The 16,144-nt window shown below is 36.8% G+C and overlaps 1 protein-coding gene across 1 annotated transcript; it reads left to right on the plus strand.

The window, feature by feature from the left end:
* The first annotated feature begins 242 nt into the window (after positions 1-242).
* On the plus strand, positions 243-2,374 carry LOC128888048 (uncharacterized). Its single transcript, XM_054144663.1, has one exon. It carries the CDS (start codon positions 1,240-1,242, stop codon positions 2,314-2,316), a length of 1,077 nt encoding a protein of 358 aa, XP_054000638.1. The 5' UTR covers positions 243-1,239; the 3' UTR covers positions 2,317-2,374.
* The last annotated feature ends 13,770 nt before the right edge of the window (positions 2,375-16,144 follow it).

The following is a 16,144-nucleotide window of genomic DNA, read 5'->3' on the forward strand; positions in this document are numbered from 1 at the left end:
AACAAAAAAAAAAAAACTAAACCAAATCACGAAAGAAGTGAACCAATTAATTCAAAATTACTGTAACGAAGAGTTTTATTCTTACATTTCAAACCTCTCTCCTAATGACGACACCAACTACTCACTATGGAAAGCTTGCAAAAGACTAAAAAGGCCAGTGGTCTCTTTACCGCCTACTAAAAAAGCAGACTCTAGTTGGGCAAAAAGCACACTCGAAAAAGCCACCACTTTTGCCGAAATTAGCACAGGTAATTATGTTGCCTAAACCCGGAAAAGAACCACATCTACCAACGTCCTACAGCCCAATCTTGCTACTTCCCGTAATGTCCACGTTACTGGAAAAAATAATTTTAACCAGGCTCAAAAAGATAATCACGGATAAAAATTTAATACCGCTACATCAATTTCGTTTTAGAAAAAAACATGCTACAATAGAACAAGTGCATAGATTGACAAATCAAATTACTCTTACCTTTAAAGAAAAAAATATTGTATTGCTCTCTTTCTGGGCATAGAGAAAGCATTTGATAAAGTGTGGCACGAGGGACTTTTATATAAAATCAAACAAAACTTTCCCATATCATTTTATGAGCTCATCAAATCATATCTAGAAAACAGAACATTTTTTGTTAAAATTCAGGATTCTACTTCGGTTATCTGCACTATTGAAGCAGGAGTCCCCCAGGGCAGTATCTTGGGGCCTATTCTGTATACATTATACACTGCCGATATTCCTACTACACAAGAAACCACGCTATTTACATTTGCCGATGATACAGCTATTTTAACCATACACCAAGACCCCAAGACAGCAGCTTCCATTTTACAACAACACCTCCTAAAACTCGATGAGTGGTTAAGTAGATGGAAAATAAAAGTAAATGCTGATAAATGCAAACACATTACATTTACCTCAAACCAAAGTAGTTAAATATTTAGGAATGTATCTAGATTCGCGACTTACATGGAAACCCCAACGGGTTCACCCCAACGAACTTGCAAGAGATCTGTACAATACAAGTATACCCAGAAGATTACACAAAAAATATCCGAAGGACCTTTTATCCTAACATGTCCTATCATGTTACATCAGGTGAATTCTAATGAGAAGTCATCTACGTGATAATATTTTTGTTCATATATGCTAACACAGGTTACCAAATGTTCTTATTGAACAAATTCTAATCACACTTGGAGCTAAAAAAAAAAACAATCATTAGGATTCATCGTGAAGCAATAATGTCGGACACATTGGATATTGACGGTACACCTGTCTTTGACAATCGCATAACCAGCATACAGACACACACCTATAATCCATATGCAAATACTAGACTCGAAAACAGTGATGAGATAAGGATACCGATACAGCAGCAGGATCTGTACACGCTACCGTGTGAGAGTCACTTATACATCGAGGGAAAACTGAGTCTACTAGAGAAAAAACCGGAGGGAGTGAAGGAAGATGTTGTTCTTGATAACAACTGTGCTGCCTCTCTGTTTGATGAAATTCGATATGAACTGGATGGGGTTGAAATAGATCGTTGCAAAAATCCGGGAGTAACGACTGCGTTAAAGAATTATGTATCTCTGTCCATTGAAAAAAGTAAAACGTTAGGTAATGCTGGCTGTTACCATAAGCAAAATGCTGCAATTGGAGATTTTAATTTTTGTGTGCCGCTTGGTATGTTATTCGGATTCTGTGAAGATTATAAACGCATCGTAACCAATGCGCGCCATGAATTGATTTTAATTCGATCGCGAAACGATGAAAACGCCCTGATTGGTCCTACCGTTTTGAAACCTGTACTCAAATTGTTTAAAGTTCAATGGCGGATGCCTCACGTCAGTTTGGATGAATTGAACAAATTGGCGCTCTTACCTATTCTTGAAAGTGGTCGACTGATTTCGATGAGTTTCCGCTCCTGGGATCTGTATGAATATCCGTTATTACAAACAACCACGAAGCATACTTGGTCTGTGAAAACTGCAACACAATTGGAGAAACCGCGATATGTGATATTCGCTATGCAAACCGTTCGAAAGAACAAATTGGACAAAACATTTAATCACTTTGACAATTGTAAACTATCAAACATACGATTACATTTAAATTCAAAATCTTATCCATATGACTTGAATCTGGATTTTGATAAGAATAAGTATGCGACACTTTACGATATGTACGTAAACTTTCGAAAATCATATTACGGACACGGTGAACCCCTGCTCGATATGTTAGTTTTTATCATATGGTCCGTTTGCAGTCATAGATTGCTCGCGTCAGAACGAATCTCTAAAGAGTGCCACGACTGATGTTAAGATAGATTTCGAATGCAAAGATAACGTGTCGCTCAATACAACTGCTTACTACTTGATTATACACGATCGCATAGTCGAGTACAGCCCTCTGACGAATGTAGTAAACAGAATAAACTAATACAGTAAAAATCTCTGTTGAATGTTCAGTCTCTTTCAAAATGGACTCGAATGATTTTATCGTAAAAGAAGTGGCTGTCCTCACGCAAGGAAAAAAATTAGTGCATTGGATATTTGAACCTCCATTTGGATTGCATCGTCTAACGACTAACGAAAAACTTGGTGTTTGGTGGTTAAAGAAAAAACACCATGGAATCAGATGGACGGATGGTTACATACCCTACGCGAAGGCGAGCAGCCTGTTACGAACCGCGTTGGAATGCGCTGACAGAATTCTACTTAAACGATCGGAAAAGAAGAGATGGTTGTACAATTTAACTGGAATGGAAGCCTTCGATGTTGAAACGGATTTAGAAGACAGAGAAATACCGAAATTATCTACAATGAGTGAAGGACATTACAGATGTACGTTTCACGATGGCGTTTGTGCCATGGAAAATGTGTTCAAAATATATACGCTATTTGATGTAGAAATGCTCTAGAAAGTGTTTTTGAAATATGAAATAAACATGACGTCATGGTACAGAAAAAAGAAATGCTGCATCATCAATAAATTCCTTACATGATAAGGGGTGATGGAGGGGAGTGGATTCGATATAAAACGGAAATTTGCGATACAGCGGTTAGAAGATTGTTAGATTTTGACTAATTTAAACGTCAGCGATGTGGACTGCTGCTGAAGTTGCTCGAGGAACGGGGGAGAAATTTTTAGATGATAATTACACATTGCGGCAGGTTTCCAAGAAAATGCGTACATGGTAAAATGTTCGTTTCCTCGATGTAAAACGTAGCAAAAATATGCATAATTCTTTTCATATTCTTTTCATTTATACAGTGAAACCAATGATTCGCCCGAATTGATGTCGGCCGCGGAGTACGTATTTTGGGACGGAGATATCCTTTGACGACTACTTGGTACAAGTATTTAGATATTGGAATAAGAATTGGTCGTCGCTGTGATGTGGAATTGGCTATTGAAGATAACCGCGGCAATGAAATCCAGTTTCCAATGTTTACCTGGAGGAAGCTATCGGAGAGAAAGATGGACATTTTACGGAACATTGAAACGACGTCTAGTGATCCGATACGTGTTTGCGATATAACGATTGAGTTTCGCTGCGTGGACGATGTTAAAGACGCAAGACTCTCCACCTCCGTCAATGCCTTGTTTCTCACAGAAAAAACGATTTGTAGAATGTTTGATTTCGAATACTGTATCAATCATATGTACACGTGGCTTTCCGAGATTACGTTTCTCGTCGAGCACAGATATGAAACTTTTGTAAAATTAATACATAATGTAAAACCAAATGATATTGTAAGAACAATTACCGAAGATGAAAATTTTGAACGTCATTCATTGATTGATTCTGAATTGTTAGCCTTAGGGTTGAATGTAATTCAGCATGGTGATCAAATAAAATTATGTATTTACAATTGAATATTATTTCTTTCTTCGTAAGCGCGAATCACTGGCGGCAGGTGCGGGTAACACAGAACGTTTAGCTTGCAGTTTTTGACTTTTTCCATGAAACAACATATCGGTGTCTCGAATATTCCACCGCGAAAAAGCGCATTCCTTCACGTATGCCCTTGAAATAGAGTATCCTGTATCCATGGTTCGATCGTGAGTCGGTATGGATCTTCGATGATCTAATCTTCCGCGAATAATACATTTGCAAAGAATGCATTTTATCGCGTATGACATTAAGATGGTAAAACAGAACGTTTAGCTTGCATTTTTTAAATTTGTCTACGACTCGCGAAACTTCGCGAATCTTTGCACGTGTCTTTGAAATAGATCCATTAGCACACTTTAAAGGGGTGTGGGCAGCCGATTAAATGGCGCCTCGAAAAAGTGTTCAATCAAAAGTGGGCAGAGGTAGGGCCTTATTAACTAATTAAAAAACACGAAGAGGAGCAGCCAATTAAAAAACACGAAGAGGTGGGAGGCAGCCAATTAAAAAACAAAATAGCGCCTTGAAGGGGGTGGTCAATCAAAAGTAACGTCACCCCCCCTGCCCACGAGGCCCCGTCCCTCGCTTCCCCCACCCACCCACCCACAACGCCCCCGACTCTCGCTTCCCCCGTCCCCGCGCCCCCCTGAGATCCCACTGTTCCAGAACCGACATACCTTACCTACTCATTAAGGCGGACAACTTCCACGAGGTGTGGGTAATCGAAGAACGGAATTGCGAAGAGTGGACGACATTCGCAAGGAATTTCAACCACTTCATAACGCAAAGGAAGCATCTACTCTTACCCACCCTTGCGAGCCTAAACCCAGGAAGGCTCGTAGCTGTGAACATTAACGGCAAATGGCAGTGCGGAGTCCTGAAGGAAGCGACAGCCAAGAACTACCAAGTGTTCTTGGGAGATTTCGGGTAAGAACGCACCGTCAGTGCAGTATGGAGCCTCCCCCCCGCGCTTCTGTGGCCTACGTGGCAAGCCATTAAAGTAAACATCCGAGGCATCAAATCTTGGCCAGGAGCACCGAGGAACGTAGTAGCCACCGTTATGGAAAACAGGAGAGGGCGGATCACAAACCTTGGCGCAAACAGGGATGGACTCGTGGCGGACCTCTTACTTGACTGTCAACCGGGACAACCACCCGTCGACATGGCGTAACATTGGCGGACTTTCAACTACCCAGTGCTAGACATCACTGACGACATTACATCCTATGAGATAAGTACACAAAACAGCACCACACTACACCCGACACTATCACACATACGTAACAGCTCGCTTCTAAGGTGAAAGCATCACGCGAACCGCGATGTTTCATCTTGGGGGGCAGATGTTACGTACAGAAACTATTCGATTTTTCGAAGCTCGCGTTCATTAACTTTATTTTATCTACCCTTCTGGAATTTGGAGCTCGGTCTCCCTGGAGTACATCCTGCAGCTGCATCCTTTTAATACCATCTTTGATCCGCGTTGCGTGGGGTAATTTTTAATCTACCCTTTTCCCAGGACACACAGCTGCTGACCGCACTCACCGAAATCATTGGCGGTTCCCCACCAACATTTAGGGGTATATAAACCCACGATTTTCATTGCTCGGGAGCTAGTACGAAAGAGTTACTCGTTAGAGATACATCGATCGTCTGTAGAGTAGCACTCTAATGAGATCGGGCTTCAGTTCCTTTCGATCATTGTTACCATATAGATCCGCGAAGATGGTTTTAAAATCTATTACGGCCATAAAAGTACCTTCGACCCCCGCATCGCCTGTGCATCAACACCGCGCAACACTTAGGTAATTTTAACTTCATACACTAACCGCGACAACACGACACTTCACACTTGTAATTAGTATAGTTATTTTTGAATATATACTCTTTGTGTAAACGTAAAAGTCTGTCAGATCAATCATAAAACCTTACTTTGAAATTAGCAATCCTAGCCAGTGTAACGACCTCTCAACATAATAACTTTACCGCTCGAGTTATTATTCTATTAAATTAACAAGTTCCGAGGCTTTATTAACGACGCGTGTTACATTTTAACGATACGATTTAGTCATTGTGTACTCAACCTGAACTCCTAAACTTAACCTATCCTGCGGTTACCCTTTACTGGGAGATACCGACTCCTGCTAGCTATCTGACTTCGCTCCAGAGTCGCTGCACTTTTTCCAACAACCTCACAGTTCGAACCTTATCCTACGGTTACCCTTTACTGGGAGATACCGATTTCTGCAGCTCCATGACTTCGCGTCAGAGGCGTCTGCATTATCTACTCTATCCTCAAATCTTCGGCTCCATTGATACATACTAATTAATCGTATTGCTCCAATTCTCGAATCCACCCCACTCGCAGGGCTTACGCGCGCGTCGCTATCGCCCTGGCTCGTAACATGAAATAATATAAAAAAAATGAATTTTACTTTTATGATTAATATACAGATTCCTGATTTTTTTATTTGAATGAAGGAAAAAAAAAGAAGAGGGAGTAATGAAAGCGAATACATATATTTTATATGATATTAATTTATTAATCATAAACATTTATTTATTCAATTCATAAATTAATATAAATACCATTAATTTATGTTGTGCACACCGCATCATCTTATGCTTCAATTATCTGTAAAAAACACATACAAACCATACTTTAATTGCAAATTAACATAAAGCTTAAAATAAAAATACATCAGTCTTTTATTATAATAAGCGTAGAGTCTACAATATATAATGTATCTGAAGCCAGATATAGGAAAGGAACCAGTTTCCGTCCTTTAAGTTTTGAAAAGTAGGCAGAAAGTCTTGTAAAAAAATGAATGAAGAGACCCACTATTTCTAACGCACAATTTATTGTGTTAGAATAAAAAAAATTAGTCTAAGGTGTTTATCAGTAAACTGAAATACTATTAATGAAAGATTAATAAAATTAATGACAAGCATTGAAATTGTTGTTGGTTTTTTTAAAAAGAATATTCGCAAAAGATTGGAAAATGTCAAAGGAGATATGTTGTCAGCATACTTACTTCACTAATATGGTGAGCTCTACATTGCAAGCGGTCAGCCATAATTTTTGTAATCTTATATCTTTTGATCGACATTTCACAATCTTACCTCCGTCTATAACCTTCTCAGGACAACTTCCAAGCCTGGTGGCTCCCCTTCATTTCTAGAAGTCCTACGTAGAAAGTCTAAATTAAAGTCAGTTTGCTAGTATAGATAAATCAAAATTAAAAACATTTTTAAAATATGAGGTACCAATTTCGCAGAGGCCCACAGACGTTCGATTGCTGAGTTTTAGTCGGTGTACAATGTATTAACCAGATGCATTAATATAGTAATAATCATTTAGCATAAGCAAAATTATGAAGCGACACAGTAAAAATTGTAAAGTGTCCGAATATAAGAGTTACTCATCGTATGTTTCACAAGAAATGTAACAGAGTCATGAGTAATAAATAAGAAGAGTCAATTTATCGTAAGATCTTCCTTTATTTAGTGTACACAACCCTTTTTAAGAAGCTGGGAGATCCCACGGGTACAGGATAAACACAACAGTGTGTGGGATGATTGGAAGACGTACGAGATCGTTATGCAAATGCAGATATCAACGAAAAAACAAACTGCCATGGTGGTCCCGCGGTACGCCATATTCTCCATTTCTATTTTTTGTTTTCACATCGAATTGTATCTCGTATTATGAGTTCGCTAATTCGTAGAAACATTTATTATGCTTACGAAACGACACACGGATTGTCTACGATTTCCTTTCAAAAACGACATAATTAAAAAATAGTCTCGATCGCTATCCCGCATCGGGGCTCAAACATACGTGATCATCCTGCCCCTTGTTTCAATTACCAGTACAAGTAATACGAGTTACAGGCCGTGTTATTACAATTTTATCAGGCGAACCTGCTAACGAAAATACGATTAATACAGGGTGTCCCAAAAATGTTGTAACACCTTGAAAGGGGTGGTTCGGGAGGTGATTTAAAACAACTTTTTCCTTAGTGAAAATGTTGTCCGAGGCTTCGTTGAGGAGATATTAACGGGAAACACTGACCAATCACAGCGCGAGTATGCCAGTGGAACGTCCGCAGTAGCGTATAAGCGAGGCCGCCTAGCACGTAGCCTTCGCTACCACGACCGCTCTAGCCGTATACGACGCGCTCTGATTGGTCAATGTTTTTCGTTAATATCTCCTCAACGAAGCCTTGGATAACATTTTCGTTAAGGAAACAGTTGTTTCAAATCACCTCCTGAACCACCCCTTTCAAGGTGTTACAACATTTTTGGGACACTCTATATATCCAGCAATAAATGTAGTCGTTGCAAGGACCGAACTCCACACTCATCATTCGAAATTCTGATTATTTTTTCTATTGTACCATCTAATTACAGCAATCTTGCAATAGGATTGTATCTCCCCTTACGTATTGTAAAACTTTTAGACAAATTTACCTTTTAGATGTATATATCACATTGGATGTTTACCTAACTATGCGTCTAACTATAAACAATTAACTTCTCGTCGTCGTAAAAGTATATCAAGTGTCATAGTCGACGCTATCATAAATCGCTACATATTTGTACGCTAAGTTTTTGTGTAGCAGGTTCGAGAACAGATGGATCACTGAGAGGGTGAACGCGATTATCAGTTTTCGCAGAAGCAATATTTTGAACGAAAAGACATACTAATTTTATCTTGTGGTAACAACCATAATACTATAGCCAGTGCCCACCGCTATGGACATCCATTTCTCATAAGAAATTTAAAAATATTGGTACTATATAGAATAGGATCTATGAACAATCTCATTTATTAAACATGTATTGCTTATTTTATTTTAATAATTATTTATGAAGAAAATGAAAAAGAAATAATTTTTAGCGATACCAACATCTTTTAAAACATTCTAAAATTAAATAACAAAATTACTATACCAATGTTCTCAAATTAACTCTTCTGGCTTTTAGAGACGCAAATTCGTGTATTATTTTTGATAAGTCTATACTTTCTGATATTTTATGTTCTAATAAAGTTAGATAATTAAAACTACTGACCCATCTGTTTGCTAATTAAGTTGCAATTCGCGATAATAGAATTAGTGTAAACGATAATTCTACTATTTTCCCTCAACTCATTCCTAGTCTGTTACGTTCGTAATTTGTGTTATTTAATACCGCTATAAACAGCAAAACGAAGAGACAAATTATCGCTGTGCATCTACAAAAAGGACATAATGTTGACAATACTTTGGTAACCTACTCCTAGATACAATTTTATATATCATATGCATTGATACGTACAATACTATCCCTTGGTATTTGGTTCCTCGTGTAATATATATACATAGATACGTGTACATGTTTATGCGAATATATATATTTATAATATATGTATATTATATTGTGCATGTTGATCCATACAACGCAGAGTTTGTTTATAGTTTTGTTTTTCACAGAGGTACATATACATAGGTGTATACAGGGTGTCCCAAAAATGTTGTAACACTTTGAAAGGGGTGGTTCGGGAGGTGATTTGAAACAACTTTTTCCTTAGCGAAAATGTTGTCCGAGACTTCGTTGAGGAGGTATTAACGGAAAACACTGACCAATCAGAGCGTGAGTATGCCGATGGAGCGCTCGCGGTAGCGTATGGGCGCGGCCGTCTAGCGCGCAGTCTACGCCTACCGCGGACGCTCCAACGGTATACGCGCGCTCTAATTGGTCGGGGTATTTTGCTAATATCTCCTCAACAAAGCCTCGGGCAACATTTTCGCTAAGGAAAAAGTTGTTTCAAATCACCTCCCAAACCACCTCTTTCAAGGTGTTACAACATTTTTGGGACACCCTGTATATATATATATATAGTTCAGGACACTATTTAAGATCAAATTCAAACGGTAGAATATGCTACCGATTTTTGTTAAATATTTTCGTAAACTTTTTATGCGCCTACGCGGAGGAAGGATCGTCCTACCAAAAAATCTTACATTACTTTGTAACATGGGTTTTAATATGTGTGTTTATATTAGATAATCTGCGCGTGTAATTACGATTACAGTTATTCTCAAAAATGTTACTTCGCTCTACGCTCTTGTCATTAGTACTCGCTAATTAATTGTTACATTAAGTCAAACTATATTAATCATTTCTTTTAAAAGTTTAGTATTTCTTGGTGATATCTCATGATATGATGTATCCATACGAGATGTTCGATTAGATAGATTTGGGATCTCCTTATTTGTTCGTTATGCCTATATTTATTTTTCATCTGTTTAGAATTAAATTGTATCGGAAATACACGTAATTGAAATTGAATTTTCTATAAAAACAAATAAAGTCAATTGATCGCTGAAGGTCATGTTTTTACCTCGACCTCTGTTTATCACTCTGTTCAAAACGTAGATTGCAAAAAGTGGCGCTCGTTGATTAATTCTTGATTCCACTCTTCGCCAAAACTAATCTGAACATATTTCAACGCTTACTTTTGATCCTTCTCGGTGTACAAAAATTGATTGTATATGTTCAAACATATAACTAGTGAAATTATACAAGATGAATATAATTATAACAAAAAGTATTATTATTATAAACAGTCACAATGTATGTACCGTAACTTATGCAATTAGATTGACCACTATTCAAATTGGACACTCCAAGTTTTTCACATTTTACGCTAAACCTTTATCGTTCTTCTAGAAAGGTGTATGACATTCCGCTACCGTTTATAAATACGTTCTTTATACTAGTTTATCTATATTACGTTCGTTAGACGATTCAACTGCCCATATAACTCTATAAGCAATAAATTGTGGAACATGCATCATGATTGCTTATAATAATTGTTTTTGCCTTTTATTACCTTCTTTCTATACAATTTTACTGTATACAGGGTGTCCCAAAAATGTTGTAATACCTTGAAAGTGGTTCGGGAGGTAATTTGAAACAACTTTTTCCTTAGTGAAAATGTTGTCCGAGGCTTCGTTGAGGAGATACTAACGGAAAACACTAATCATTCAGAGCGCGAGTATGCCGATAGAGCGTCCACGGTAGCGTATAAGCGCGGCCGCCTAGAGCGCAGTCTACGCCTACCGCGGGCGCTCTATCGGCATACTCGCGCTCTGAATGATTAGTGTTTTCCGTTAGTATCTCCTCAACGAAGCCTCGGACAACATTTTCACTAAGGAAAAAGTTGTTTCAAATTACCTCCCGAACCACTTTCAAGGTATTACAACATTTTTGGGACACCCTGTATATTTCAAAGTATACAATCAAAGTCAATATATAAGGAAGCAGTAGATGCCAAAATTTAGAGGCCAAACATTTATATTTAATAAACGATGTTTGTTCAGATTATATTTATTATACTATTTGGTTCGAATACGACAAGTAACTTACAAACTCCTTTCTTAGAAACTACTGAATTCATTAGTTCCTTTACTTTTGCTACACATGAAGATTATTTCCGTTTTACGTTACAATGCTTTTCTTCGAAGCGGCAGATTGAATTTCTTTCTTTTGATTTTTACGAACACCTCGTATAGTCTGTATTTTACCGAAGTACACATTCTCGTAAAAGTCATGACGATATATTAAAAGTACACCTATCCCCTGATTTACACGGTACTAATGTACTTTTTTAACGCGGTATCGCCAAAGTGTAACGAATATATTAAAACCAGAATTATTAGAAAATATTGCTTCTTTGCTTCAATATCCTGGAAAAAAATTATGCTAGCCTAATCGCCCTGTCCTTGTCTCTCCTGCAACTGTTGTATCGCCCTCTCTGTCCTTATCCCGGAGTTTCCTACTTTTTCCGCAACTGTCGCTGAAGTCAACTCGGAGTTTGGCTCTGGCTCCTGCGCACCCTATATATATATTTTAATTTAGTGTAATATATGGAATGTATCTATTCATATCTATTGATGAGTACAAGTATAAATTAAAAATTTACTTAGAGTGTATAAGCTGTAAAGTATTTATAATATCGGCTTAAGTTAAAATAACTTAAGTTGTTTTTACGGAGGTGTTTCTTTTTTATATAAATTCTTTATACTCATTAATCAGAATTTTGTTCAATCCTCAAATCTCATCTCGACAACAATTTATGTCATGTAATCCGTAATAATAAAATAATGATAAAGTAATATTATTATATCTAAAGCATGTAGAAAATTTATTTATTATTAATTCTATCTAAATCGAATTAGGTTATTGTAAATTTTTAGCAGCATAGAGATACTTATTGTCGTGATTTTTTTAGTCGGAAATTTGTGTAGTTTTTCTTACAATTAAATTAAAATTTTACAAGTAAATTTTGCACATTTAAAGAAATTTAAAAAAATTAGCAAATGGAATGAAAAGTTATGTCTTTAGGAACCAATATTGAAATGATAAAATATAGTTAAATATAGATTTATTATTTCATGAATTTACTGTTAAGTTGTTTGTAGTCAAAGTTCATCACAGGTTGTCGTTGTAGCCAGGTGTATTTTGTTTTATAGGGGTCGGATATCTTACTGCTAATCGTGTGCTTTTACTCCACAGGTTCAAGTCTTCAAGAATATTTATTCTTTGTTGCAATCAATATTTCTACTTTTTTCCAATTTGTATGGCTTTTTTTTAAATACAAATACCATGATTTACACGATATTTTGAAGAATCGATCTTCCGTGCAAAGGGAGGTTAGGTGTACTATACGCCTGGTTTAGAATATGTCGAGGCATATGACGAAAGTAGTCTAACCTATCAAACTCTCGGAATACGGGCCCTTATAGGCGGGTACTTGACCTCACCTCGACTCGTAGGCTGAATTTTACAACCCAACTTCTTAATTCGTACGTTGTAGGCCGACGTCTACAATATGATTTGTTTTCCATTGAGTGTGCGTGGAAGTATTCCTCCAAAATGTGTACAAAATACCATTCAATAGATGAGGAAACTAACTACTTAACTTAGAAAAACTAAAATATACGGGACTCAGAATTAGACAGCTACTCCTACGGGGTATCTAAATACATACATAAGTCAGAGCCCAACTGGTGAAGGACTACAAGAAAGTATGAGGAATGCCCCTGGCAAGGAACATCGCTCAATGTTATGCAAGTATGCGTACAAACGAGATATTGAAAAATATTAAACACATTCGTTTGTATTGACTAATCTTATATTTGATGGTTGAAAACTACCCTCAGTGTTGTAGAAGAAATATATACAAGTTGAGCCGGAATTCGTAGTACACCCGAACAGGATGTGATTCTAGCCCATAGCCCGAATCTATTGGAACGAATTCTTGATTCCTACTACATTACTGTTACGATACAATCTTTTAGACATGGTACTTTTGCAGTGACGAAGAATTTCTTGTGAAGAATAGAGGAGAGTTGCCTTCATTAAATCGTCTTATACGATATGTTACGATGTATCAGTGTTCTACGATTCAACATTTGTCTTCTTTGATTGACAATACAGATTGCCTATACAGGGTGTCCCGAAAATGTTATAACACCTTGAAAGGGGTGGTTTGAGAGGTGATTTGAAACAACTTTTCCCTTAGGAAAAATGTTATCCGAGGCTTCGTTGAGGAGATATTAACGGAAAACACTGACCAATCAGAGCGCGAGTATGCCGGTGGAGCGCCCGCGGTAGCGTATGAGCGCGGCTGCCTAGCGCGTAGCCTACGCTTACCGTGGGCGGTCCACCAGCATACTCGCGCTCTGATTGGTCGGGGTTTTCTGTTAATATCTCCTTAACGAAGCCCTTAGCGAAAGACATTTTCGCTAAGGAAAAAGTTGTACCTCTTGATACCTCTTGAAGGGTCAAGGAGTTCGATCGCCGAGTTTCGTATATTCTTTGATGTTTACCGCCGAGCGTCGAACACAGACAAGGATAGTGAATAAAGAAGAGGACGGAAACAATGTAATGCAACGATGAAACTTTTTTATTATTAACTTTTTTGTTGTAAAACTTTTATCAGCATATTCCTGACATTTTTCTCATTAAAATAAGATCAAACACGACGTAATTCGTTACGTATTTACTTGTAATAACTTATTATGTATCACATGTATATCGTAGAACACTAATTAAAAAAAGATGAATGGTAAATATGTCCGAATTATATCGTGTTTAGTCTCATTTTAATGAGAAAAATGTCAGGAATATGATGGTAAAAGTTTTACAACAAAAAGGTTAATAATAAGAAAGTTTCTTCGTTGCATTATATTGTTTCACCGACATGCCTGGGTGTTTTCGCTCCGTCCTCTTCTTTATTCGCTGTCTTTAGCTACGTTCGAGGGGCGTCGGCAAACATTAAAGAATATACGATGTCCACGTTAGTCGTACAAGGTCAGTCTCGAGCTTGTGCGTCTAACGAGACATTACTCTATTTTTTTTTAGCGATGTCCGTCTGCAGAATCAAAAAGAATAAATATAGAATATAAGATTTTTTGCAGATATTAGAAGTAACCTTTAATTAGTAGCCTTTTGGATTGAATTACTCTAAATCTTGATTATCAGCATTACTGTTGCTTACATGTAGATTGTCTAACGAACTATAATCATCAAATGAACCCAACAAACATAACCTAAACAAAAAGTTCAATGTTAGTGAGCAGAAACTTGCACTACGTTTAACGGGTTAACGATTTTAATATCGATATCATTAATAGAAATAAAATGTAATCAAGAGATTGTATCATGAAATGATAATATGTCTCTTCTCCTTTTGTTTCTGAATATGCAAAGAATTTTAGTGTAAATGTGAGTATTATTAGTTTTTCAGGTAATTATAGGGAACAGGTACATCCTCACTGATTTCTACTAATTGGAATTAGAAGTAGAATACCAGTGATCCATTACAATAAACTATTTAATGTTAGGTGGAGCGATTAGATGTTTCCAATTAATATTTTTTCCAGTACTGACATTTTGAAAACTTAAGTCCCATTATTTGAAGACATACATATTTATTTTCTTTCTTGTCATTCCTAAAAAAAATTTAATATTATATTTGTAATTAAGATATGCGCAATGTTTCAAATTTGCTAAATTTCCCCTATAGCTCACATAATTTTTGATATTTTTTGGATGTTAGAAAATAGCAAGACCATTCACTGGAATTATTCATATTTTACAGTGTTCAAGATAACTTGCTCGTGAATGCAAGATGACTAGATCGACTTAATTTGTATTCAGTAGTTGTAGATCTCTTGTGTCTAAGATTATTCGTTGATAAATTAGGCCCGTATTAAGGATATCGTGTTTCACATTTCGCAAAAGGTTAATGATCTGTTAAAAAAAGGTAACAATTGGCTGACCTACAATTAAAGCGCGATAATAAGAGGCTTATAGATTTCAAAAAATAGCAATACACAGAGTAGAGTGTAATATAGCATCCATAATGAAAGCAAGAAATAAAATCACAATTGAAGAAACTAATGGTACATAATGGTCATTGCAGCAGAAGCTATTCTTTCCGGTATACATAATTTTAGAGTTGATATTAAAAATAGTGAACCTTTACTACTTCACATTCTGAAGCTTTGTCACGTAAATATAAACAATCAAAGTTAACTGATGTGATTGTTGGTAGGTTCCATTTTACCTTTTAGTCAGCTGACAGAGATCAGAGATTATATCGATGAATAAAACAATTCATGCAGGCGTGCTCTTATACGTATAAATAAATCAGCACTTATATTAAGTTATAGGAAACATACAAGTGGTGTGTTCAAGGCAGATCAATATACCAATTCATATTGTTTTATAAGAAAATCATGCAAGTGGCAAGGAAGATTGTTCTTCTGGGAATTGGAAGTATCTGCAATTTTAAGCCAATTGTTATGCACTGTAGATTTGCACAAGGATTTCCTCTTTCTTCAAATTCATAAGATAAGCCTCAAAAGGAAAATTCTTTTTTCCAATGTGTTCCAATATTTCTTTATTTGTCTTGTCCAATCCGTTTGCTACTAGTCCGAGAGCCCGCGACATAAAATTTCGGCCAATTTCATTACATATATCCTTTTGCTATTTGACTGTTTTTTACTAAAGAATAAAAATAATCCAAGGCTGGCAGCGCACAAACGGTGCATCGCTCCGCTAGAAAGTCGTAAACATGTAAGAAATAACAGTATCTTTGACTGAAATCATTACTACTGAAATTTTTAGTGCGTATTGTTGACATACCAAATTGCATAAAAAAGTTGGTCTGGCAGATAGTAAGCGGTGCT

This window comes from Hylaeus anthracinus, unplaced genomic scaffold, assembly GCF_026225885.1.
Source record: "Hylaeus anthracinus isolate JK02 unplaced genomic scaffold, UHH_iyHylAnth1.0_haploid 11989, whole genome shotgun sequence".
Lineage (NCBI taxonomy): Eukaryota > Metazoa > Arthropoda > Insecta > Hymenoptera > Colletidae > Hylaeus > Hylaeus anthracinus.